Raw genomic sequence first — 24395 nt, 5'->3', positions numbered from 1 at the left:
TGAGGATTACAACATACATTTAAGTCTCCTTTTGTTATGTTACCATTTAGCCACATGGTGGTACCCAGCAATGCTAAGTGTATAATAATCTGTCTTTAATTCCCCTTATAGAGAGTAGGCAAGGCCTTTTAACCCTGTCTAGCTTTTGGAGATTGAGCAGGCAGTTCAGGCTCCACCAGTAGCCAATCAGAGATAGCTGGCCCACGACTCACTAATTATAAGCAGCAACCGATGAAGAGATGGGCAAACAAGTGCTGCCATTTCTTAGTATCTAACCCTAACAGGATATGTTACTGTCTGAAATAATGTGGGTTCTATGGTCAGTTTTCTTGAGTTTACAGGATGAAAAACCTGAGTTTCCAGGAGAAAAACATGCTTGCCCATGCCAGAGATTGACTAACTCAGAACCCAGTCGAAGATAGGCTTAGAAAAAGTTCCTCCAGTCGGCAACTCGACTTTAACTTTAGTCTACTTTCAGCCAGCCTAGTACAGGGGGATGCAAGTGTATAATTGCATTCGTAAATGCAAACAATTATATATTTTTCAAAGTCAATTTTTGACCTCTTGATAGTTTTCGTGCAGCTATTCTGAAGTTTAGTGTAAGTGGTATAGGTGGATGGGGTTTTGGATGCAAGCTGGTTATGGTATGCTTAATTCTTCTCTTGTACAGCTTTGGCACACCTGTGGGAGAATCGAGGCTTAGATAGTGGACAGGAACACAGGGTGGAATGGAGAAAAGTTTCCATTCCGATAAGAATTATTTTTGCGATACATTCGGTACATGAATTTGGGTCAGATGGCTGGAAGCAATAATTCATCCAAAGAAATAATAGCATAGTGATTGCACAGATTGTCCCACTTGGCTTTGTTGCAATGCCATACAAAATAACTTGTAATTACATGAACTTAGCCTCTAGGTAGTGACGAAAGTTGTGCTCTAGATGATTTGTAGATGGCAACAAAGAGCTGATTTGATTAATAGATTTAAACATGGTTGAAAGATGAAATTTCTTAAAGATACAAGAAACATGTTTAGAAAAACCTGATTTTCTCAATAATTTTTGGATCATGGCCACTGAGAGAGAGAGAGAGAGAGAGAGAGAGAGAGAGAGAGAGAGAGGTAGTTTGTTTGATAGATGAAATTTCTTTTTTAAATGATTTAGATGAAGAACAGACATGGGCTGTTGATAATAAGCTTTATCAACATAATAAATTTGGCATTTATTAATACCAAATTTTCTGTGAGGAATGTTCTGCCAACATGTAATGAACATATCGTCTGGAGAAAGACTGCCTGTGGTATATTAGGTGGATAAGGAACTATCCATTTCTCTTTTTAAAAGGACATAAAGAAAATGATATAGATCCATTCCATTCTATTTCTGAGGTAAATTTGATTCTGTGATGAAGACTATTTATTTTTTTGTAAGACATCTACTTCCTGTCCACGTAACAAAGATTTTGGATCAAAAGTAGATACTTTTTTTCTTTGCGATAGACATATCATCTGTAAAAGTTTGCCACAATTGGGGAAACTGGAGAGCTCATCACAGTTCCTTCAATTTGTCTTTAAAGCTTTCCATTCTAGCTGAAATATCCAGAATTTGTGACATATTTAGTTTCACAATCTCTGATGGAAATTAAGAAGATAAGTTCCTAGGTGTCATTTTAGGGGAATGTTGGTGAAAAGTGAGGTAATATCAAAACTGATTGGTAAATCAGAAGTGTCAAGTTTCAGATTTCTAATTCTTGAAGTAAAATCGGAGATCTTCTTTATAGAAAGAAAGAGTAGCCATTAAAGAAAGTAAAGAGATTAGAGAGAAACTTTGACATTTTAGGACTTCCCAGTGAGCCAACAATTTGTTGCAGAGGACATCCAGAATTTAAGAACGTCACTAATCCTGGGTGGTCTTGCATGATAGCTTCCAAGCCTTTAAAACAGTATCTGGGTCAAGGGAAATTGCATTTATTTAATAAAGAGTTAAATAATTCAGTTGATTATTGGTTGGGTCATTCCTGCTAATTACGACATGTGTGTTTCAAACTCATAAGAGAATATATATTTTATGCTTATATTCAGCGAAGTCTGAAGAGAGTAATATTGCCTTTGTTGGTGCTTTAGTAATAGTAAGATTTTTGTTATTACTTAGACTATGAAGCGTTTTCAATTCCAAGACATCAAGTAGTCTGAATGTCAGACTCCTACACCAAGAACATGATATTTTGTCCAGAAACAATCTGATATTTCCATTATATCATCAGACACCTTTGCCATTCTAGACTTCATTTTATTGTTAACTAATGTCCCTGTAAACGAAGATCTAGAGCTTGATAATTTGTTCCCTCTCCTGATAATTTTTTCCTTCACTAAGCCATTCAAACATTGCATCAACTCTCAATCATCATAAAATTCCTGGTATACACCCTCAAGGGGTGTACAGGATATGATAGTACTACATGAAAAATTTACATCATTACTAACTTCCTGTCTACAATTTTCCAACAAATCAGTCTGTTACCTCAAGACTCCAATATTATCAGATCTTATATTTCTGTCTTCTAAGGCACTTTCTACTGTATCAATCACCCTATATCTTAGTCTTCCTCTGGGTCTTTTTCCTGCCAACCTGGCAGAGAACACTTGTTTTACTAATCTTTTCTCTCCCATTCTGTTTAAGTGACCATACCACCTGAGATTAGCTCTGCTATTGCATTCCTGGATGCTGACAATGTCAAGTTCTTTCCTAATTTTCCTAATATCCTCATTTTTAATATATTGCCATTGATGCCATCTATTCATCCCCCCCCCTGATCTTTCTCAGGACTCTCATATCTGTGGTCTCTAATCTTTCGTCAAGTGTTTTACTTCTTACCCAGCTCTCAGATCCATAAGTTAAAACTGGTTTGAACACTGTCTTGTACACAGTTAATTTAGTGTTTTGACTAATTTCTCTCTTATTACATAAATTTATTCAGTTGACTTCCTACCATGCCAGTTTTGTTGACTCTGTTGTCTATTTCCATATTTAATTTACCATCTTCATTAAAAATCATTCCTAAGTAGCTGAAATGTTTTACTTGTTCTATAGGTTCTCCATTCACATTTTCATTGTCTTTGTCTTGTTATTGCTGACGTTCATACCATATCTATTACAACAGTTATTCAATTTAGTCAGGGAATCCTGCAGACTTGTAGCAGATTTATTTAGAAGTATAATATCATCTGCATAAAGCAAAGAGCTGAGAATAACATTACCAATTTTGATATCAGGTTTAATACCATTTTCCTTCATAATGTGATCCATATGAATAACAGAGGGGATAATGAACATACTTGTTTGACACCAGATTTAACATTAAACCATCTTCCTGTACTTCAGTTCTAACTGTTGACTTAAAGACTAAGTATTGCTTGATATAATGCCCCTATAGCATTTTGAAAAGCTTCTCTATTGTCACCTTGATATATATGCCTTTTGCAGGTCTACAAAACTTAAATACAGATCTGTTATATTCCTACAATTTCTCAACTATTTGTTGTAAAGTAAAAATCTGATCCTGACAGCCTCTATTTGATCTGAATCCAGCTTGTTCTTCACCAAGCTTCTCTTCCACAATCTTTCTCAACCGTTTCTCAAGCATACTTGCATATATCTTACCAGGAACACTCAGTAATGAAATACCTCTGTAATTCTCACATTCAGTTTTATTTCCCTTTTTATATATGGGTACTATGAGAGCTCTACTCCAATCACCTGGAATTCATCCCTCTGTCCATGCCTTCTTTACTATGCAGTGCAGGCCCTGCAAGACCTTTATACCTCCATACTTGAACATTTCTGGTTGAATATCATCTACTCCTGCTGCCTTTCCACATTTCAAACCTTTAGTTTTTTCTACTTCAAGTATGGATATGTATTCCTGACTGCATTCCTGGTCAGTGTTTTTTTTATCACTGTGCTGTCATCACTGCTTGTTTCATTTAGCAATCTTTCAAAGTTATTACTCCTCACCTCAAGGATATCCTTTTCTCCAGTTTTTGTCACTTTTACCATCTCTAACTCCTTTTACAGCACTCTTTCCTCCATTTCTGAGCTTCAACAACCTCCAGAATATCTTGCCACCTTCTTAATATTTATTTTCTATGTTCTTATCAAAGTCCTCCCATGACTTTTGTTTAGCTAGTTTTACTCAGTGTTTAGCATTCTTGCATTTGTCTCTGTATTGTCTAAGAGCACAAGCTGACTTATTTGCCAGGAACTTTTGATATGCTTTCTTCTTTTCCTTCACTGCCTCTTTAACTTCCCGTGTCCACCATGGAGTTCTGATTTTTCTATCCTTGCAGACAACCTCACCACATGCCTCTCTGGATGAATCAATCAGTGATTTCTTCAGGACTTGCCACTGAATCTCCAAGGTTCGGTTCCTGTTCTCAAATTCTTTCATTTTTTCTAATAATATTTGTGTATTTTAGTCTACAGTTCATATCTGAGAGCTGCTCAATTTTTATTTGCTTTAAAACTTTCTTAGATGTTCTTCTTTTCAGTATGAAATTCAGTTTTTTATCCTGCTCACGGCTAAATGGTGATCCCTTCCAATTTCAAATGCTCTGTACACTCTGGTGTCCTGCACCAGGGAGAAAACATCACTATCAACAATAACATAGTCAATGAGACTTTTCTTATTCCTTGCTTCTCTCCATGTGAATTTGTGCACATTTTTATGTTGGAACATTGTGTTAGTAATAACAAGTTCATGTCCTGAGCAGAAATCCAACAGGTATTTGCTATTATTATTATTATCTTTACTCTTTTCTACAAAATATTTTTGTATGTCTGACAATCATTTCCTACTCTGCTATTTAGATCCCCAACAAGGACCAGCTTTTCCTTTTTCAATGTGTCAGTTGCTTTCTCTAAAACCTCAAAAAATTCCTCCACTTCTATCTTAGTAGAAGTGGAGGAATTTGTACAAGCCTATGGTCCCTTCTGCAGGACCATAGACTCGTACAAATAAGTCTCATTGTTCAGTTCTCCTTTCTAATATTTGCCCACATCACTCTACTTGGTATGGCCTGCCATTCAAGAAGATTAGCCTCGTATTTAGTGTTGAATACTATGGCTACTTCTTCTTTTCCTTGATTGTCATTACCTGAATATAACATTTTGTATTTATTGCTCAGAAAGATCTCGCCAGTCACCCATCGATCTGGTGCCTATCCAATTCTTCAGCTATCTCCATTTCTTTGCCATTCAGGCTTCTTATGCTGATAGTTCCAATCTTGAACTCTGATGTTATGTTGTGGTGGGTTTTCAGATTTGTTCCAGTAGCTGACTTTTCACTGTTTGCCCTGGTTCCGTGGCGAAAACAAGCCTTGTTTAACCGGGCGATGCCCGTCCGGCATGAAATTCCATAATGTTGTACCATCATTTGATATTTTGGTTTTAGCCAATAAGAATACAATTTGGTCGACTAAATCCCAAATTGCCAGCTCATCCTCGTTCGTTCAGTATTCAGGGAAATACCTAACAGGGTGCACCACGAGAAGGCGAGGATTGGACATTAGGTCAGAAGCCCTGGTCAGTTCTCTGCATTCCTTTAAAGGCTATGTGGAGGTCTCCTCTCAGTTATATAGCTTTGACCCTTAAGCACCCCTTCTGCATCAACTCTAATTACTTTAAATGGAACTAAATTTACAAACAGTTTTGCTGCCTTGCCACTGTAAGTTTCCACCATATGCTGACTTGTTTATGGAAAATTTTGAATAAGGATCAGCCAACCTAAACCTTCAGTCTGGACATATGTCAATAATATCTTAATTAGGTAACAGTGCTGCCAAATTAAAGAACTTTTTTTAGCTCAATCCAACTCATTGCACTAAAAAAATAAAATTTTCTTTGGAAATAGAAATTTAATGAGATAATGCAGATGAAATGTTTTACACAATGTATACACAACCCACCACATATCATTATTATCTCCACTCATTTTCACTGTACCACCCTTCACAAAAAAAACTTTTTGTGAAGGGTGCTGCTGCTTCCATCTTAAGAAATCAGAGGGTTAATGAAGGACTACAAACTCAACTCCAACTAACTCAATGGGTATCAAAAAAATTGCTTTTCCCGTGTATCAGGATTTTCCCCTTGTTTTGCTTTTGCTTGTGTATCAGGATAATGCATAGCAGGATTTTACTCTGCAGCAAAATCCTGATATGCATTAGAGAGAGACTATTTCTATCCCTTACATCGGTAGACTTTCAAGCAAATTGCTAATCTCTTTAAACCTCATAATACAGGTTGTACTTTGAACCAGAGAATGAAAACTGTGCAGTTTTACTTTGAAAATAATCATTCAATAATTATTGAATTGCCATCAAAAATTGATTGTCTCCAGCACGGTCTCCAGATTTAACAGTGCCTGACTACTACTTATGGGGTTATTTGAAAGGGAATGTGTTACTGAAACAAACCCCAAACTCTTCAGTAGTTGCAGAACAACATCAGAGTTGAAAGATGAGGGAAAGGCATATACTGCCATTTTCTTGTATTTGACAGGGTGCCACATGATAAGCTGATATTTAAGTTGCCTGAATTCAATCCTGGATTCAGAATTGGCTGTCCGATAGGTATCAGTTGTGTATGGTGGTGCAGTTTGAAGGAGGCAGAGGGTTACAAGTGGGGTCCCACAGGGCTCAGTATTAGGACCTATACTGTTTAACCGTTATATCAATGACATTGTCAGTGGATTGCAAGGGAATATTCAGTTGTTTGCGGATGATGTGAAGCTGGGAAGGGTTATTAGTAATAGTGCAGATGTGGTAGCCCTGCAAGAGGATTTGAATAAGCTAGACAGATAGGCAAATGAATGGGGGTATCGGTTTAATGCAGCAAAATGTAACGTCTTGAGGTTTGGGACACATCGATGGGATTCGGCATACTCTATTGGAGGAGTTATACTGGAGGAAGTAGGGGAGACGAGATCTGGGGTTGATGATTGATAGAAACCTGAAATTTAGGGGACATATTGCAAAGGTGTTGAAGGTAACACACAGGATTGCTGCGATAATGAGGACACTGACCAGCAGAGATAAGTTATCATACCTTTGTATAAGACTCTGATCAGACCACACTTAGACTATTGTTCTCAGATTTGGTCCCCAGGATTTGAAGGGGATAAATTAACTGTGGAAAGGGTACACAAAGGTGAATAACAAAGATGGTTTCAGGACTGTACAATGTTAGTTATGAGGATCAGCTGAGGGAATGTAGACTGCAGAGTTTGGTGGATAGGAGAGGTTATATGATTGAGACTTTTAAGCTGTTGAGAGGTGGTTACAGGGTTGACACTGGGGAGTTCTTTCGCTGAACAGTGTGGAGTGATGACAAGGGGGCCATCCCTGGAAGTTAAGAAAGGAAACTCTGAGCAAGAGGATGAGGAGTGGTTTCTTTGCATGGAGGGTGGTGAAGCCATGGAATGCATTGCCTGATAGAGTGGTGAGAGCGAGAACGTCAATGAGTTTAAGGAGTGGTATGATAGACTTTGTGTTTTCTAGGAGGTACCTCCCATGATGAGTCTTGATAGACTTGTGTTTCCTAGGAAGGACCGCCCACGATGAGTCTTTTGACTCCATGGAGGCCTGAAGAATAATAATAATAAAAATAATAATACTGTGACAGACTCTCAGAGCTATTATGGAGAATAGTCTACATCAAGCAGAGTTATGTGAAGCTGAAAATGGAAGACATTTACATGACAATTTTTTTCACATGATGTCAAAAAAATCTTCATTCTTTGTAAATTTTTTTGTGTAATTAAAATTTCGAAAAGTAGTTCATACACAATAGTTATTACTATTTCATATCACCTAGGAACTGTTGGCCCACCCTGTATCAGCATATTTTATAAACCTATTCTTATTATACAGAGTATGCTCTCCTAAAGATAATAATCCCTTCTATAAACATCCTGGAGTTTACAGAATTTCCTGCTCACATGGCCTGTCATATATAGGTTAGACTTCAAAGTTTTGAGATGAGAAAAACTAATATCTTGGAGATGTTTCTTATTATAGAAAAGAAAACTCTGGTCTAGCTTATCATCCCCCCCCCCCTCAACCCCATAATATCCATTGGAAGAGAACTCTATGCCCTACTTAGAAGACATCTTTCATCAGATAAAAGAATCAACTTTTATCTGATGAAATTTCCAAATTTCACATAAGATTATTCCTTGATTCTTGGGTGACATTTGGAAATTTCTCATTAGATCCTTTCAGATGCTAGATTTCCACTTTTCAGCAAACCATCTGAAAGCAATGCTGGATAGTGATTAACTTGCGGCACCTCTCATGTCTTCCATATGTTTTCACTGTTCATACTGAAATGGTTCTTACAGTTACATTACTTATTTACTTTGTAAAATTTGATGTAGCTTAAAAATACCAAAGCGCTTTACATTGATTTTTACAGAGCTTAAGTCCCATGAGAATGTTGTAAAAATAACCATGTTTGTCTCTGTATATTTTGTGCTAGATATTATTGTAAATAACCTTTGGAAATTAACTGTATTTATTTCTTTAACTAGAATATTTTAGAATGTCAAAAACAAAGGCAATGTTTTGCCACCAGAACATTATGTAGCAGCTCTCTATGAGGGCATAAGAAAGGTTGTTTATGAATTTTGTGTGTAAGAGAAAGTGCTTACAAGCTCTGCACATAAACACCTCCAAAGTCGGTCTGAAAGGCTCAAACAACTTTCCACTGGCTGGCAACTTATGATCAAAAGAGTGCATGGAAGAGAACAAAGAGCGGGTTGAACTTAAAAGAAGATGAAAGAGTCATGCCGAATTCTTAAGGGGTTACAACCCTTCGTGTGAGGTCTCAGAGAAGGCATAATAAAAAGGGATGGAGCCGAGCAGTAAGGGTTCCAGTCGCCGAGAAAAGAGAGGGAACCCATTCGGCAGTCAAATGAGAGTTTGCAGCAATTTCAGTTATTGGCGGCAGCAGTTTGATCTATTGGAGATGGCAAGATAGAGGAGCCAGTCGTACAGGCATTACAGCGAGCCCAAGCTAGAGGAGAAAAGGTGATGTAAATTACCCGAAGTAGCTTCGCTCGGAAGTTTTTCTTTTCACCGTGGAAGAACAACCTTTTGCCAGAGCTGTAAGAGTACCGCAGTCCACAGCCCACTATTTTCCTGACGAGATACTGCTAATGCCAGACATTCCTGAGGAAGCTCGATCTGAGATGAAAGAATTGCCATAGAACTTTTTGTGCAAGACTTTTGACTGAATGTGCGATACAGAGCCTTTTTAAGTTCCATACTTTTGTACAGTTCCTCTTATAATATGTTATAGATGGACTATTAAGAATTTGGTTAATAGTAATAAGAAGTGTCCTTAAGAGAATCAATTGGCATGTTGGAAGTTGATATCAAAATTGTAAAATTAACTTAATAGAGAGTTAGCTAACCTCTTTGCAAGTAAACTAGAAGTTTAATAAGTTGAATTTGTAAGCAGAGAGTAAATAAGTTTTTGAGTTAAAGAGATTATTATTTAGTGTTGAAGTAAAAGGCTTCTAATTTCATGCTAAAGATTTTTTTAGATGGGTAGAGAAAGCAATTCTCCCTGTCGTTTGATCCATGTATATTTCATATTAATGTAAATAAATGTGTTTTAATTATTTGTTAAAAGAGTGCTGCCTGATCCTTTATTTTACAACTGCACTGTTCCTAAATAAATCAAACTTGTGAGCGGGAAACAACTAAGGCATTAAATGTGCAGTTTAATTACTTAAGAACCACGACTGTTTATGTAAACTTTGTTGAAGCAATTTACGCTAGTATGAGAGAGATCTACCGGACGTTTAATTGAGTCTTATGCTGAATATTGATATATTGGATGGCGCAGGCTAACAAATTTTCCAGTGTTCATAGACATATGACTAGTAAATACGGAAGGTGGATAAACATAATATGCAGTAGAGTAAGTGAGAAAGGTTAAGAGAGGAAAAGCGCACACTGCTAATTATTATAAAGAATAGAATAAAGATATTACAATAATGCAGCAGACAGCATTCATTTACAACTTACTGTACAGGCTTTGCTTAGTAGTATTTTTAGTTTAGAGTTGATAATTTTACATGACAGCTAGTAGGTTAATTTATTTTCCTTGTAATATTACGGCATATAAAAACCAAGTTATTTTTTAACATTTAACAGACAATTCAGTACTTCGAAATGAATGTTTGTATAATTCTTAATGTAAAGATTAGCTAAATCTTTATGGCACTTCCCAGAATTATAACTGATTATAGTTGACTCTCACTGTAGCACAATTGTAGGAAGCACAGGGGTAGACAGCTTGAAAAAATATTCTACTCATTCATGAACAGAGAGAATTTTTAGTTGAGTTGGGTGGAAAAAAAAATCACAAGAAGAGTTTCAGTTTAATCAGAACCTCTATTTACATAATGCCAGTTCTATGCCATAGGGATCTGTTTTGGAATCATTATTGTTCAACTTGTACATTACTGACATTGGGACCAGCGTAACTGGAGATGTGCAACTGTTTGCTGATGATGCAAAATTGAGAAGAGCTATGAGAAATAGAGCAGATGTGGCCATGCAGGAGGATCTGAATAGACTGTGAGTGAGCAAATGATTAAAGCTTCAGTTTAATGTTTCAAAGTATTGAAATCGAGTAGGCAAAGAGTATACAATTGCTGAGGAAATTTTAAAGAAGGCAGAGGAGATTGAGAGATCTGGAAGTAATGGTGGACAGAGACTGAAAGTTTAGGGGTCACATTGCTAAAATTCTAAGAACATCACAATAGATTATGGCAATAATGAGGAGGACATTGATATGTAAAAGCAAAGAAGTTATGGTTCCCTTATATAAAGCTTTGATCAGACTGCATATGGACTACTGTGAGCAGATTTAATTGCCTTTTTTTTTTTTTTTTTTGGTGGGGGGGGGTAAGGATGTATTGGAAAGGGTCCAGAGAAGTCAGTGTCAGGTGTTTGGAATGTCAGATATGAGAGGAGAGATTGAAGGAGTGCAACTTACAAAGCCTTGAGTAGAAGGGATATGATTGAGATGAGTTGGGGTTGTTACCAGATTAATATGGAGATTTTTCATAAAGTAAAGGGAGGCAAGGGTGGAACTAGAAGTCATCCCTATAAGGAGGATGTGAGCAGGGAAGTGAGAAGCAGGTTCTTTGCATAGAGAGAGAGAGTAATTGGCAAGTGGAGCTTGACAGTGGAAACTGTGAATGGGTTTAAGGCACAGTTTGATCTTTTTGCATGACTCATCATCCTCTCATGATGAGTCCTTTGACTCCATGGAGGTCAGATGTGAATAATAATAATATGTCACATTTTATGTTATTAGTTTTTTGTATTTTTACTATATGTATTGTGCCTATTGGGACATGCTGGTTATTAAAAATGTCTGTTTTGTCAATTATCTCTGATTTTGCATAATGGAATACAATCATTAAGAAAGTAGGACACACATGAATCTTTTTAGTGTTCAGGCTAAGTTAAGTAACAGCTAATTGTGAAATAATCACTTGAAATACGCGCACAGTGGTTATTAGTTATTTTATATCTAATAATGGACTATACTCAGTGGTGAGCGGAAATTTTAATAAAGGGATCACATCGTCGAGCAAAAAAAAACGTATTTCACACAAACTTTTATTAATACTGCTTATGTACAAATACCAATCAAAAAGTATGAAGGGACAACCTGTAAAGGCTATCATTTTTAAACCAATATTTCATGATCTAAACATGAAATATTTATGCACAATCATCTGTGTTCGTTTATCTTACATAAGAAAAACATTTTTTACTATCAAAATATAAGAATAAAATCTTTTATAATCACACTTATGAAATAGTCCACATTTTTTATAAACAAAATGAATTTCTTTTGTTTGCGATAGAAGTTTTTATGACAAACACTCTATAAATAATAAATAAATATTATCTAAAAACAATAATATTAAAGTACATTATATTTCTCTTTGTTTTATACTTCAAGTGATAATCAATGGTACCAATCAAGGGGCATTATTTTATAGTCCTATTTATTTATATTCAATTACCAAAAGTGAATTCTTATTTGTAAAATGGTAGTAACAGTAACTATAATATTTTTTTTTAATAAAATCACTTTGTAAGGTTACCGTATGAGTTTGTCGCTTAATATATTTCAAAATTGTTTTTTTTTTGAAAAAATAAAAAAGTAAACAAGAACAACAAGGGGCTTGCAAATTTGAGAAAAATTTAACAAAATTTAAAAATTGAACCATTAATAGTGGATATTAAAACTTGGAAATTTTTTTATTTTTGTAAAATACATAATTCTTTATACTGATTTGGGGAAAAAAAAACTAATTGTTTTCTCAGTTGCTATTGTCATTGGCTATCTATCTGCTAATGTAAAGAGCTTGTCAGAATTTTGAAAACCCACTAATATGTATGTGTGGCCAATGGTTGTTCACTTAGTTGAATTGTGATGTGATTTTGAATGTTTTTATCCTCAGCATTTGTTTATAATGGCAAAGAAGAGTTTTTTTAATAACTGTGATTCAAGACAGCATATTAGAGCTGTCTTAGAACTGTAGTATTAGAACTGTAGATTGTGTGAAAATGATCGTGTATCATTAACCACCTTACTGGCTATTATGGATCAAATACGCATCCTCATATGCTTCGTATCCATCATATATTTCAATGTAATATCAATAGTATTACAATTTTAATATGCACTTCGCATCCATGATAACCCTGACGTCTATAGACGTCTTGGCTGGTAGCATGGTTAATAGATAGATATTTAAATAATAATAAATAGCTAGTTTTTTTCTTATCTCACAAGCTGATACACTCACTAATATGTAAAAACTCATTTCCTTTAACAATGGTAGTTAAACAAGAAATCAGTCATTAACAAAAGCTCATAAATTGACTGGATCTAGGATTGAACAGGCAAGTAAGATATGTTAGACAGCCTAGTATCAATGCTGACACACCCAACTAGTGAGTCAGCACAAAATTTTTCAAGATATCCACTATAGTGAGGGAGACTTCTGTGGATGGGAACATGTTGAATGTTTGTCTGGTATCTAAACCATAAAAGACTTTGATAGGAAATATATGTTTTGATCTCAACCAGTTTCATGTGCAGTATAGTACACTCCTTCAGGAGGTTGAAATACAAAAAAATAAAAAATAAAAAAATAAAAAATGACACGACTGATATTACTTTACTTTTACTTGACTTAATCCTCTTCTTTTGCCTTTTATGGTGTCAAAGTTTTATTCTTGGACTTCGCAACCACAACTGTAACTTGAGGATAAGGTGGTTAGTCCAATTCCTCCTGGTGCGTTCTATGTCTGTATATGCATATGTGTTCACAGGGCCGGGCTTGCCTGTTCTGCGGGACGAAAAATCCGATTTTTCCAAGTGAAAAAAAAACCCTACCTCTGTATGAGAGCAGCTAACTCACCTTTCATTGAAAGAGACTAGATAAAAGTTCCTCATGTCACTGACGGAAATACCCCAGATCTTTCTGACCAAAGGGCTTCATCTATAATGACTGAACTACGGAGGCTCATGACTGATATTGTAACAAGCATATTTGAAACAGACTAACAATGTTATTATTATGGACAACTGCATGGAGTCCTTACTCATAAAGGGAGGCCCTAAACATCATGCCAAGCACAATCAACATTTGTGCAGTATCTGTCATACTTTGTGCTTAGAACTCATTCACAGTCATGGCACCCACAACAGACTCTGACAACCTATTCAACTCGAGCAAAAATATAGTCCTAATACCCCTGCTAACTACACTTTTGCTCAGTTTCCAAGGATGGTCCTGGTTCTTCCATCACTAGACTTGTTCTGATAAATTTCCTTGTTCTGTATTAATCTTGTAAAAACCCCAATCATATGACTCCTTTTCCACCTGTCAATCAATTTCCATAACACAACCTGCCCTCATAGGGTTCATTCCATAGATCTGATACCATCTTAATCACTGACCTGTGGATTCTCTACTCCTCACCCCTAAAGATGTTGCATACATTCAATTCACATTGTTATGATGGCTAGTAATGCAATGTGTAGGATATCTTTGTGCACCAGGTTTTTGATAAAAGACCACCAAACCTGATGTAGGATCATTCCTTGTTTCATGTTACAATTCAGTAGTAGTTTTTAACATTTCCAATGACTCTTTGAATGCCCTGATGTAGAAATTGTAATCAGTGTAGGGCGCTTCCGTATGCTGCCAAAATACGTGATGCTTTATTATTATTATTATTTAGGCCTCCAAGGAGTCAAAAGACTCATCACAGGATCTCTGTTGTATGTGTTGCTAGTCCTAATTTATGTTTTCTGACATGCATATATCACTTGACTGCCTCCTTTATCCACATAATAGATTCCACATGAACAAATGATCTAGTTTACTGATATAGTTTTTGCTATCCATTTGTTTGTCTAGGGAACGTTACTAGAATGTTCTCTACTATTTTCTCATTATAACCATTTTTTGGAAGGATAAGACCAAGGTGTTTGAGGTCTTGGCTTTTGCTATGCTGCTGGAAATTCTTTATATCTTGTCTCATAAGATTTTTATAATACCATTTTGTATGTCAGTGTTTTATAATACAATTGATGTATGGTGGTGAGACATTGCATGTGCACTGATTTTCTGTAGATTGAATAGATAAGTTTATTTTGTTCAGGGACCTCCAGAAGAATGTTTTTTTTTAAAAGGCAGGGATCTGTCGTTCTATAACTTGAGAGTGAATTTTGCTAATATTATTAATCAGGCCTCCATGGAGTCAAAAGACTCTTCGTGGGAGGTCCTTCCTAAGAACATAAAGTCTGTCAAGAATCATCGAGGGGAGGTTCCCCCTAAGAAACACAAAGTCTATCATACCACTCCTTAAACTCATTGACCGTTCTCGCCCTCACCACTCTATCAGGCAATGCATTCCATGGCTCAACCACCCTCCATGCAAAGAAACCACTCCTCACCCTCTTGCTCACAGTTTCCTTTCGTAACTTCCAGGGATGGCCTCTTGTCATCACTCCTTCCCGCTGTACAACCAAGCGAAAGAACTCCCCAGTGTCAACACTGTAACAATCTCTCAACAGTTTAAAAGTCTCGATCATATCACCTCTCCTTCTTCTATCTGCCAAACTCTGCAGTCCACATTCCCTCAGCCGATTCTCATAACTATCCTTGTACAGTCCTGAAACCATCTTTGTCATCCGTCTTTGTATCCTTTCCAAAGTTAATTTATCCCCTTCAAATCCTGGGGACCAAATCTGAGAACAATAGTCCAAGTGTGGTCTGATCAGAGACTTATACAATGGAATGATAACCTTATCTCTGCAGGTCAGTGTCCTTCTCATAATAGCAGCAATCCTCTGTGTTACCTTCACCACCTTTGCAATATGTCCCCTAAATTTCAGGTTTCTAACAATCATCAACCCCAGATCTCTTGTCTCCCCTACTTCCTCCAGTATAACTCCTCCCATAGAGTATGCAGCATCCCATCGATGTTTCCCAAACCTCAAGACCTTACATTTTGCTGCATTAAACTGACACCCCCATTCATTTGCCTATCTGTCTAGCTTATTCAAATCCTCTTGCAGGGCTACCACATCTGCACTATTACTAATAATCCTTCCCAGCTTCGCATCATCTGCAAACAACTGAATATCCCCCTGCAATCCACTGGCTATGTCATTGATATAAAGGTTAAACAATATAGGTACTAGTACTGAGCCCTGTGGGACCCCACTTGTAACCCTCTGCTTCCTGGAAACTGCTCCACCATACACAACTCTCTGATACCTATCAGACAGCCAATCCTGAATCCAGTTGACCAATCTGACATCCAGACCCATGTGTTGCAACTTAAATATCAGCTTATCATGTGGCACCCCTGTCAAATGCCTTTGCTAAATCTAAGAAAATTGCAGTATATGCCTTTCCCTCATCTAATGTTCTTTTAACTTTATTATAAAAGGCTAGCATATTGCTAAAACAAGAGCGCCCTTTCACAAATCCATGTTGACTCTCACAGATAACATTACCCTCATCTGCCCAGTGTTGTATACGGTCCCTCACTACTTTCTCCAAGATCTTAACAACTACTGATGACACACAGACTGGTCTATAATTAGACACTTCCAGTCTGTTACCACCCTTATGCAATGGCACTATCTTACCTTCCTTCCATTCCTTCCCTGGGCACCTTTGCCGAAGCCAGACTTTCATTGAAAAGCCAGGTTAAAGGCACTGTCAGTTACCTAGCACATTCTCTGAAAACTCGTGGTGAAATACCATCGAGTCTCAAAGCTTTATTGACATTCAGAGTTCTCAGTATCTAAAACACACTCTCCTCCTGTACCTCTAAACCTTGAACCTGCCCTATCCCTCTAGCATTAAAACTGACTCCTCCAGGATGAAATACTCCAATAAAGTGGTCATTGAACAATTTCACTATGTCCTCTGCATCAGTCACTCTATTCCCATTTTTATCCCACAATATCATTCTTCCACAGTCATTTCTCCTCCTACTGGCCACATAGCTAAAAAATTCCCTAGGATTTTCTTTGGATCTTAGGGCCAATCTTCTCTCATATTCCAGTTTCGCTTTCCTTACCACACTAGTCACTCTTCTGGCCTGTGTCATATATTCTTCACGCATCCTCTCTTCACCTGTCTCCTTATATCTCTTCCATAGCCTCTTTCACATGCAATTCCTGTTTAATATTGTTTGTCATCCACTTTACTCCAAATTGTGTCCTCTTCTTTACTCGTGGTATACAACTTAGCATTGCTGCTAACAAATATTCTTTCACAATTTCCCACGCACTAACGATATCCCGGCCTTCCAATTCCTCCCTCCATGAAACTTCCCGAAGTTGATGTCTAAGACTATTATAATCACCTGCATTATAATTCCGCATAAGTTCCCGTCTCTTTGATACTCCTGCATGTCTATTCATTTTCCAAGTCAAAACCATATGGTCACTCTCTCCAACTGGTGGGAGAGATGTCATCTCAGTTACTATCAACTCTTCTGATGCTATAACCAAATCCAAAACTCTTGCACCTCTTGTTCCCTCTGTTACATGTTGCCTAAGACATTTGTCCCTCAAGAATTCTAGAAATTCCATTCCCCTATTGCTACATGCATCTTCCTCTCTCCAATTTATACTACTGAAGTTAAAATCTCCCATAACAATCATTCTTCATGCACTTGCCAAACTTAGCTGTCTAAACATCTCCTGGTCCCCATCCTCTGTGCTCCTGGGTCTGTAGCAACACCCCACTAAATATCCTGTCTTGTCTACCTCACACCATATGCTCTCAAAATCATTTGTCTCACTTCCTTCCAAAGCCTCCACTCTTAGAGGACATAGGTCATCACTTATCATAAGCAGTACCCCACCACCACGCTTTCCCCCTCCTATCCTGACGAAAAATGCTATACCCAGCAACTTCTATTCCTGTTATTATATCCCCTTCTGTCAACCACGTCTCAGTGATCCCAATAATTTTTGCCCAGGCTGATGCTATTTGTGCCACCAATTCCTCTCCCTTATTCCGGATACTCCTGGCATTAGTTTAAAGCATATAAATGCCATTGTTTCTATATCCAGCATTATCCCTTCAAGACTCCACTGGGCTCAGTGTTACCTGACATCGTCTCCCTTCTCCCAACTATCCATTCCCACAAGAGGCCACCCCTGCTATCATCCTCCCTGGGAGACACTGACTCGTTCAGAACAACAGGACATAGGCATCTCTCCAGATGCTTACGTCCTTCCTCATTCAAATGTAAACGGTCTCTCGCATACAATTCCTCTCTTTCCTCAAATGCACTCCAAGCATCCACATATACCAGTCCTCTCTTGTCACACATTCTTGCTATTATGCCATTCAATATCACCGCTCTTCTGCTCAGCTCATCATTATCATACCTAGGCAACACACACAGTATTTTTCCTCTCTCTGTCTTCTTCTGTCCAGTCTCAAGTAAAAACCTCGTCCTGTACTTATGTTTCTGAGCAGGGTCATATGATGAATATGTTACATAGTTACATATTCATCATATAACAGAATCAGTTACATAGCAAAGCCAAAGTTTAGTTTCTAGTCTCGTAGGGTGTGCTTTTCAAATGATTTCATAAACAGGTTAGCTAAAAGTGGAGGTAGTGACGAGCTCGTTACTAGGCCTTCCTTTCAGAATTTGTCTTGGAATCAGAATAACATGTGATTACAGTGTTCGATAATGCAACAGTTTCTGGTGGAAATGGTTCTGTGATTTTTGTTCAAGGTTATAGCATAGTGAATAGAAAGTTCAATGCATAGTGAACAGGTTGACAATGTCTATTGGATATTTCCCTGGTGTGAGATCACTACCATGCTGCTTACTAGATGCCTAAAGTGACTTGAAAAAGTTTGTTTGCTCTATAGAAGGTTTCTTTCAGGAAGGCTTCCTGATTATGTAAAATTAAATAAATAATAAAAATAAAAACTAATATAAATAAATTAAAAAAAAAAAACTTTTAGCACATCCATAGCTAATTTACTGTAGGTTTACAACTCTTCATAGAATAGGAGTCACATGATACTATAAAAAGTGAATGTTTATTTTTATTATTACTTTTTAATTTTTATTGCTTTTAAAAATAGCATTTAAAATTTAAATTTTTACAAATAAAATTTAGATACGTAATTTGTAAAAACCTGTATTAAATTGCCAAAATTTATTAAAAAAAAAAAAAATCCAAACAGCAATAGTAATAAAACAAAATGGGATAAATATGTTTTACTGAGTACAATATAGCTCATTTCATGGATCTTTTAGTACTATCCACAGAATTCTAGGGAGTGCACAGTCCTATGATTGAGAAATCACCATATTTTTATATATTTATTATAGTCTATAGTTCATATAAGTTTACATTATATTAAACTTAAAATATGTTCTGTACTGCATAATGGCATGTAGCATAATTTCCTCTGAAGAAACATAAAATATTATAACGAAACTAATTTTTATTATTAAAAAAATTGCGTTACTTAGTATAAAATTAACTGAGGTCTTTGTTTTTAGTCACTTCATTTTCAGAAATTATGATTCATAAGCTGCTGTGAAGTCTTGGCAGTACTATATCAATATACAGGAATACCTATAGCGCGGTTAATTGGTTCCAATAAGCGTCCGCACTATGCAAAACCGCGTTGTTCGAGGTCTATTTATAAAGGTTTTCAATTTAATTTGTTTATTACAAAAATTTAGGATAATAAAAATGTTTAAAAATGAAAAAAATTGTTATTTTTATTAACTAAATAACAAATAAAATCCTTTTAAACTGATATAAAAGTTGTAGAAAACAAAACAAATATTGCTTCAATTTTAAAATACAGTAATTTACTTTTTACTAAAGTAGTCTTTTAGTGTTGGTTTTTGAATCATCCTTGTCTTCCTTGTCTCTTCAAGTACTAGATCTCTGTAGCATTTTGATGCTTCTTTCCAAATTCGGGGTGGCATTTATTAGAAAGTCGGAAGCTTCGTCGATTTTTCTCACAAAAGTTGAAAGGTCAGCAAAGGAAAATTCTTCATCCATGACATCAGTGGGGTCATCTTCGTCTTCTTCTGCTTCATAGGCTTGTTGTTGTTCCAACTCCAAAAGGGTTTCATCATCCAGATCATTTGAATGAGAATCAATACATTCATTCACATTGTTACAATCTAAACTTTTAAAACCAAGATCTTTGCCCATCTGCACAATTTCTGTCAAGATTTCCTCTTTCTGTGTTGCAAAGGCAACAAAGTCCTTTGAACAATGCGGCAAGATATTATGCCTTTCATGTTGCTTTGAGTCACCTCTTGCCAAGATTCATAAATATTTTGAATGGCATCTTTTATGTTAAATTTCTTCCAAAATTCACTCAAAGTCCAAGAATCTTCTTCTGCTGCAGCTTTAATAGCTTGAGAAAAAGTTAGTCTTAAATAGTAAGCCTTGAAAGTGGAGATAATGCCTTGATCCATCGGCTGCAGAATTGATGTTGTGTTTGGAGGGATAAAACGAATCTTGATATTTTCATCTAAGTCAGTCAATAGAGTTGGATGGCCTGGCTCGTTGTCTAATAAAAGCGAAATTTTGAAAGGAATATCATTCTTTTTACAATAGTTTTTAACTTCAGGGCAAAAACAAGTTTTAAACCAGTCTTAAAAAATTGAACGAGCCACCCTCGTTTTTTATTCGAACGCCAATGAACGGGTAAATTGTTCTTTGTAAAGCCCTTAAGAGCTCTTGGGTTTTCTGCTCTGTACACTAACAGTGGCTTCAATTTTAAATCACCTGATGCATTACCTCCTAGTGAAAGTGTCAATCGGTCTTTTGACACTATACCCAGCTTGTGTTTTTTCCTTCTCTGCTAGAAATGTGCACGATGGCATTCTTTTCCAGAACAAGCAAGTCTCGTCAGCGCTAAAAATTTGATTATCTGTGTAGCCAATAAGCTCCTTCAATTCATTGGAAAATAATTCTGCAGTTTTAGTGTCAGCACTTGCGCTTTCACCTTGGATTTACACGTTATGGAGTACCATACGCTTTTTGAAATTGTAGAACCACCCGCGACTTGTTATAAACGTTTCACTGGCTGTACCTCCTTCATTTTCGCTTTCATTTTCTTTTATTTTGTCATATAGACTTGTTGCTTTTGCCTGGATTATCATTTGACTCAAAGGAATCTTTTTTTCTGATTACAATCTTCAATCCAGATCATTAGAAGGCGTTCCATATTTTCCATTGTAGAAGATCGATTTCTCGTGATCACAGTCTCACAAGATCGTGAGCATTATAAGAAGCGGTGCTCATTCCATGTTGTTTAATCTTTTCTTTGCTCTGAATAATTGTTCGTACGGATAACTCATTCATTGAATTCTCATGTGCTATTTTAGCAAACGAAGCACCATTGTCGTGACATTTTATAATTTCAAGTTTCTTCTCTAATTTCAACCACTTGCGTTTTTTTGTTACTCCAACAGTGTCTTTTTTGTTTCGTCTCTTGTCACTCATACTTAATTAATAAATAAAAAATATTAAATACTAATATTAATGTAAATAATAAAATGCCGCGGGGAAAGAACGTGTCTACGTGAGAACCAATCGAATAACTACTGCATAAATGTTGCTCTCTACTGTAACTTGCAGTGCCTGGGAGTAGCCAGTCAGTGTTAACAATGTTACTGTAATAATGATAAGTATAATAATAAAAACCGTGTTAGACCAAAACCTGTGTTGTTCAAAACCGTACTATACAAGGTATTCCTGTATATACTAATTTTCCAAGAATTTTATTTTGCTTTTTTGAAAAGAGCAATAATGTCAAAATTTCTTGGTAACAGCCATCAAATGGTACTAACTCTGTTTCAGGAAACAGCTTCAAGAAGAATGGAGGCAACATAGAGATCAACTGCGAGATGAAAGGCAATGGAGAAAAGAAGAAAAGTTGAAAAAAAAAGAAAGAAAATTGAGAAGAAAGGCAAAGTTTGAGAATATGGCATGTAATGTAGAGAAGATGAACTGTTTCACTCATGATAATAATCATTGGAAAACTCCTCCATTTTGGACATGTAGGTTTAATGTTTTATAATTCATGATCATATGTTGTGCATGATTGTACAAGTAAGAATAAATTATAATCCAAGTAAACATTTTTTTTTCCTTACAGAATTAAGTAAAGCTACAAAATATAGAGAGCATCAAGAGCAGAAAGAATTGCTTATTCCCAGATTAACTGATGTAATAACATTAGTTAGTCTGGGAATAAGCATATTATGTTATTACATCATGAATAATAATGTAATAACATAATGTACTAATCTGAATATAAGACTTTTTTAAAATTTAATCTCAAACACAAACGTTATTGGATCACTTGCTGGTTGAGAACAAAGAAGAAACTTATTAACATTGGATTTTGATTAGTTATGGGTGGTAATTTTCAAGAAATACACAAAAAGAAAGGGAAGTTCTAAAGGGTAGAAGGCAATTTGATTTAAATCGATAAAAGAGAAGCCTGACTTGGAATGAGAAGGAAGAACAGGTTTTAACTGTATCTAGATATGCTGTTCTCCTCTGAATGAATCAAAAAAAATATGAAGATATTTTTTTCAAAGAAAACTAATGGTTGGATTGAAAGTGAAAATATAGTTTTGGATAATTAGAAAACTATAATGATATATTGATCCACAGGTAATCTAGATATCATATTTGTAGTTGGCACAAATTCCTCTATCCCCACATCTCCACTGCATATATACATGCAGGATATTTCCATAAGTAGCTACAGTTTTAAATGCACTACTGAGCTTGTGACAACAAGAGAGAGAGAGAGAGAGATGGCATGTTAAACGTGTTTTAATGCATAAAATTTCATTATATACTGTTGTTTTTACTATAAAATCCTAGTTTTAGAATTGACACTGGCCAGTCATTTAACTTTGAAATTTTTGGCACCTTATCATGAACTCATGATCAAAGTAACTAAGCCAAACCATTGAGGCACCAAGAAATGAAATGCCCAGCATGTGATTCCGCTTCTTTGAAATAGAAAGTTTAGCAATACAGGCATCTCTGAGTTCCTCATCACACGAGGCTCATACTAACCATTATTCACATAATATCTATTATATCTCTCATTAAACTCATTCATTTACCATTTCAAAATAAATAAATAAATGAAATACATGTCGCTCTGTTGAAATAGGTGCTTTTAAAACCAGAATTTTTTTGTAATTTGATTTCTCCAGCTACAAATTTGCCTTTTCTTCTGGACCAAGCATTCACAGCTAAAAAGTATTATAATTTTTACAAATAGATATTCCTGTTATATTTTCACTATACAAAACTACTATTATATTTATGTCATAATGTTTACTGTTTTGAGTTTACTTTATTTAGTTATTTTTTCATCTGAAAGAAAAAAAGTACGAAATGATTTTTTCAATTAATTCTGTGGGCTGTATTCAAAGCATGGTCTGCAAAGCTAGGTTGACCATGGTTATGACTGCCGATGTATTTTTTTATTGTTTTCACCCTAGAATCCAATTTACAATGAAAAGGAAACTAATAATAACCTAGCCTTCCTAGATATCATGGCTGCCTACCTGCTGCCTAATGGTAACCTGTCCTTTTCAGTATATAGGAAATCAGCCCACTCAGTCAGCCAGATAGAAACTTCCCATCACCTTGTTCTGCTGCAAGAGAGGTCTCATTGGAACAAATGTTATAGGCTTTATGGGTTAGTGTTTTTATGACATTATGTTGTTGAGAGGGAAGGGTGATGGGAAATACACCACACTTTTTATTTAATAGCTACAATTCTCACAGTATCAAAAAAAATAATAATAATAATAAATCCTCTACTTATCCATGACCTTTTCTTCAGAAAGATTTTAGTAATGCTATCCCCTATGTCCGAGGCACATTCTCACTTTAAACTGGTTACCCTTATCCATTCCACTGAAGACAAACTCTCTTCTCTCTCAGTTCCAGGTGTATAAAGAGTTCCTTGTTCCTGCAAGTTGGCCTACTATGGACAGACAGGAAGATCAGCTACCATCTGAATGGAAAAACATAAAAAAATGCATGTGCAGTCATGACTATGGTCAATCTGGCTTTGCAGACTAATCATCACAGTAAATTTAGAAGTGAAAAACGATTTTTAGAATCTGCTGCTGCTCTTAAAAATCAGCTTAATTTGAATAATATGGTTGCATAAAATATCCCAAAATATGGTAAACACTAATACTGAGTGTTAGTGTTTACCATGTCAGTAGCCTAGGATGTAAACTTGAGATTCCAGTTTACATCCTAGGCTACTGACAGATGTCTATGGAGGGTGACCCCCACCTAGTTAGAACTCTACTCTTTTGTCCAGGTGTTTCACTTAGTTTCGTACTGCCTTTGTATGTATGTCACAAGTTTGTATGTGTTGTATGAAAGGAGAGAAGGTTAGCACTCCCCTTGATAAGGACGGACCGGCCTCTGCGCCTAATACATATAAGGTTAAGGCACTGCCGCTTACTTCGTGGCACTTAACCAATTTTTTAAGAAGAGGAGAGAATGGAAACAATAGGAGCGAGGGAATGGTAAGAGGTATAATGTATGGCAACTCAATGATCCGTGGTGTTCAAGATAGGATGCGTGAGGAGTGTTTGCCAGGAGGAACAATAGAAAGGGTGGCTATGGCAATTAAGAGAGGTGAAAGGGTGGATGAGATGATTGTGATGGTAGGAACAAATGACTTGAGTGGTAATGTAAGTCGGGCAG

General features: G+C 36.2%; 1 protein-coding gene and 1 non-coding gene across 2 annotated transcripts in view; both read left to right on the top strand.

Moving 5' to 3' along the window:
- Sulf1 (Extracellular sulfatase Sulf1) overlaps positions 1–24395 on the top strand; it is a 223635-nt gene that overhangs the window by 163595 nt on the left and 35645 nt on the right. The window contains exon 16 of the mRNA XM_090414246.1: positions 21495–21694. Within this exon, the coding sequence (XP_090270372.1) occupies positions 21495–21694 (200 nt within the window). The remainder of the gene's footprint in view (positions 1–21494; positions 21695–24395) is intronic.
- On the top strand, positions 24055–24176 carry LOC150092627 (U6atac minor spliceosomal RNA). Its single transcript, XR_016550552.1, has one exon. It is a non-coding gene; the product is annotated as a U6atac minor spliceosomal RNA (small nuclear RNA).

Source organism: Typopeltis vanoorti, chromosome 25, assembly GCF_054136105.1.
Source record: "Typopeltis vanoorti isolate ZY-2024b chromosome 25, IOZ_Tvanoo_1.0, whole genome shotgun sequence".
In the NCBI taxonomy this organism is placed as follows: Eukaryota; Metazoa; Arthropoda; class Arachnida; order Uropygi; family Thelyphonidae; genus Typopeltis; species Typopeltis vanoorti.
The sequence above is the reverse complement of the archived record's forward strand: the minus strand, read 5'-3'. Positions and strand labels throughout refer to the sequence as shown.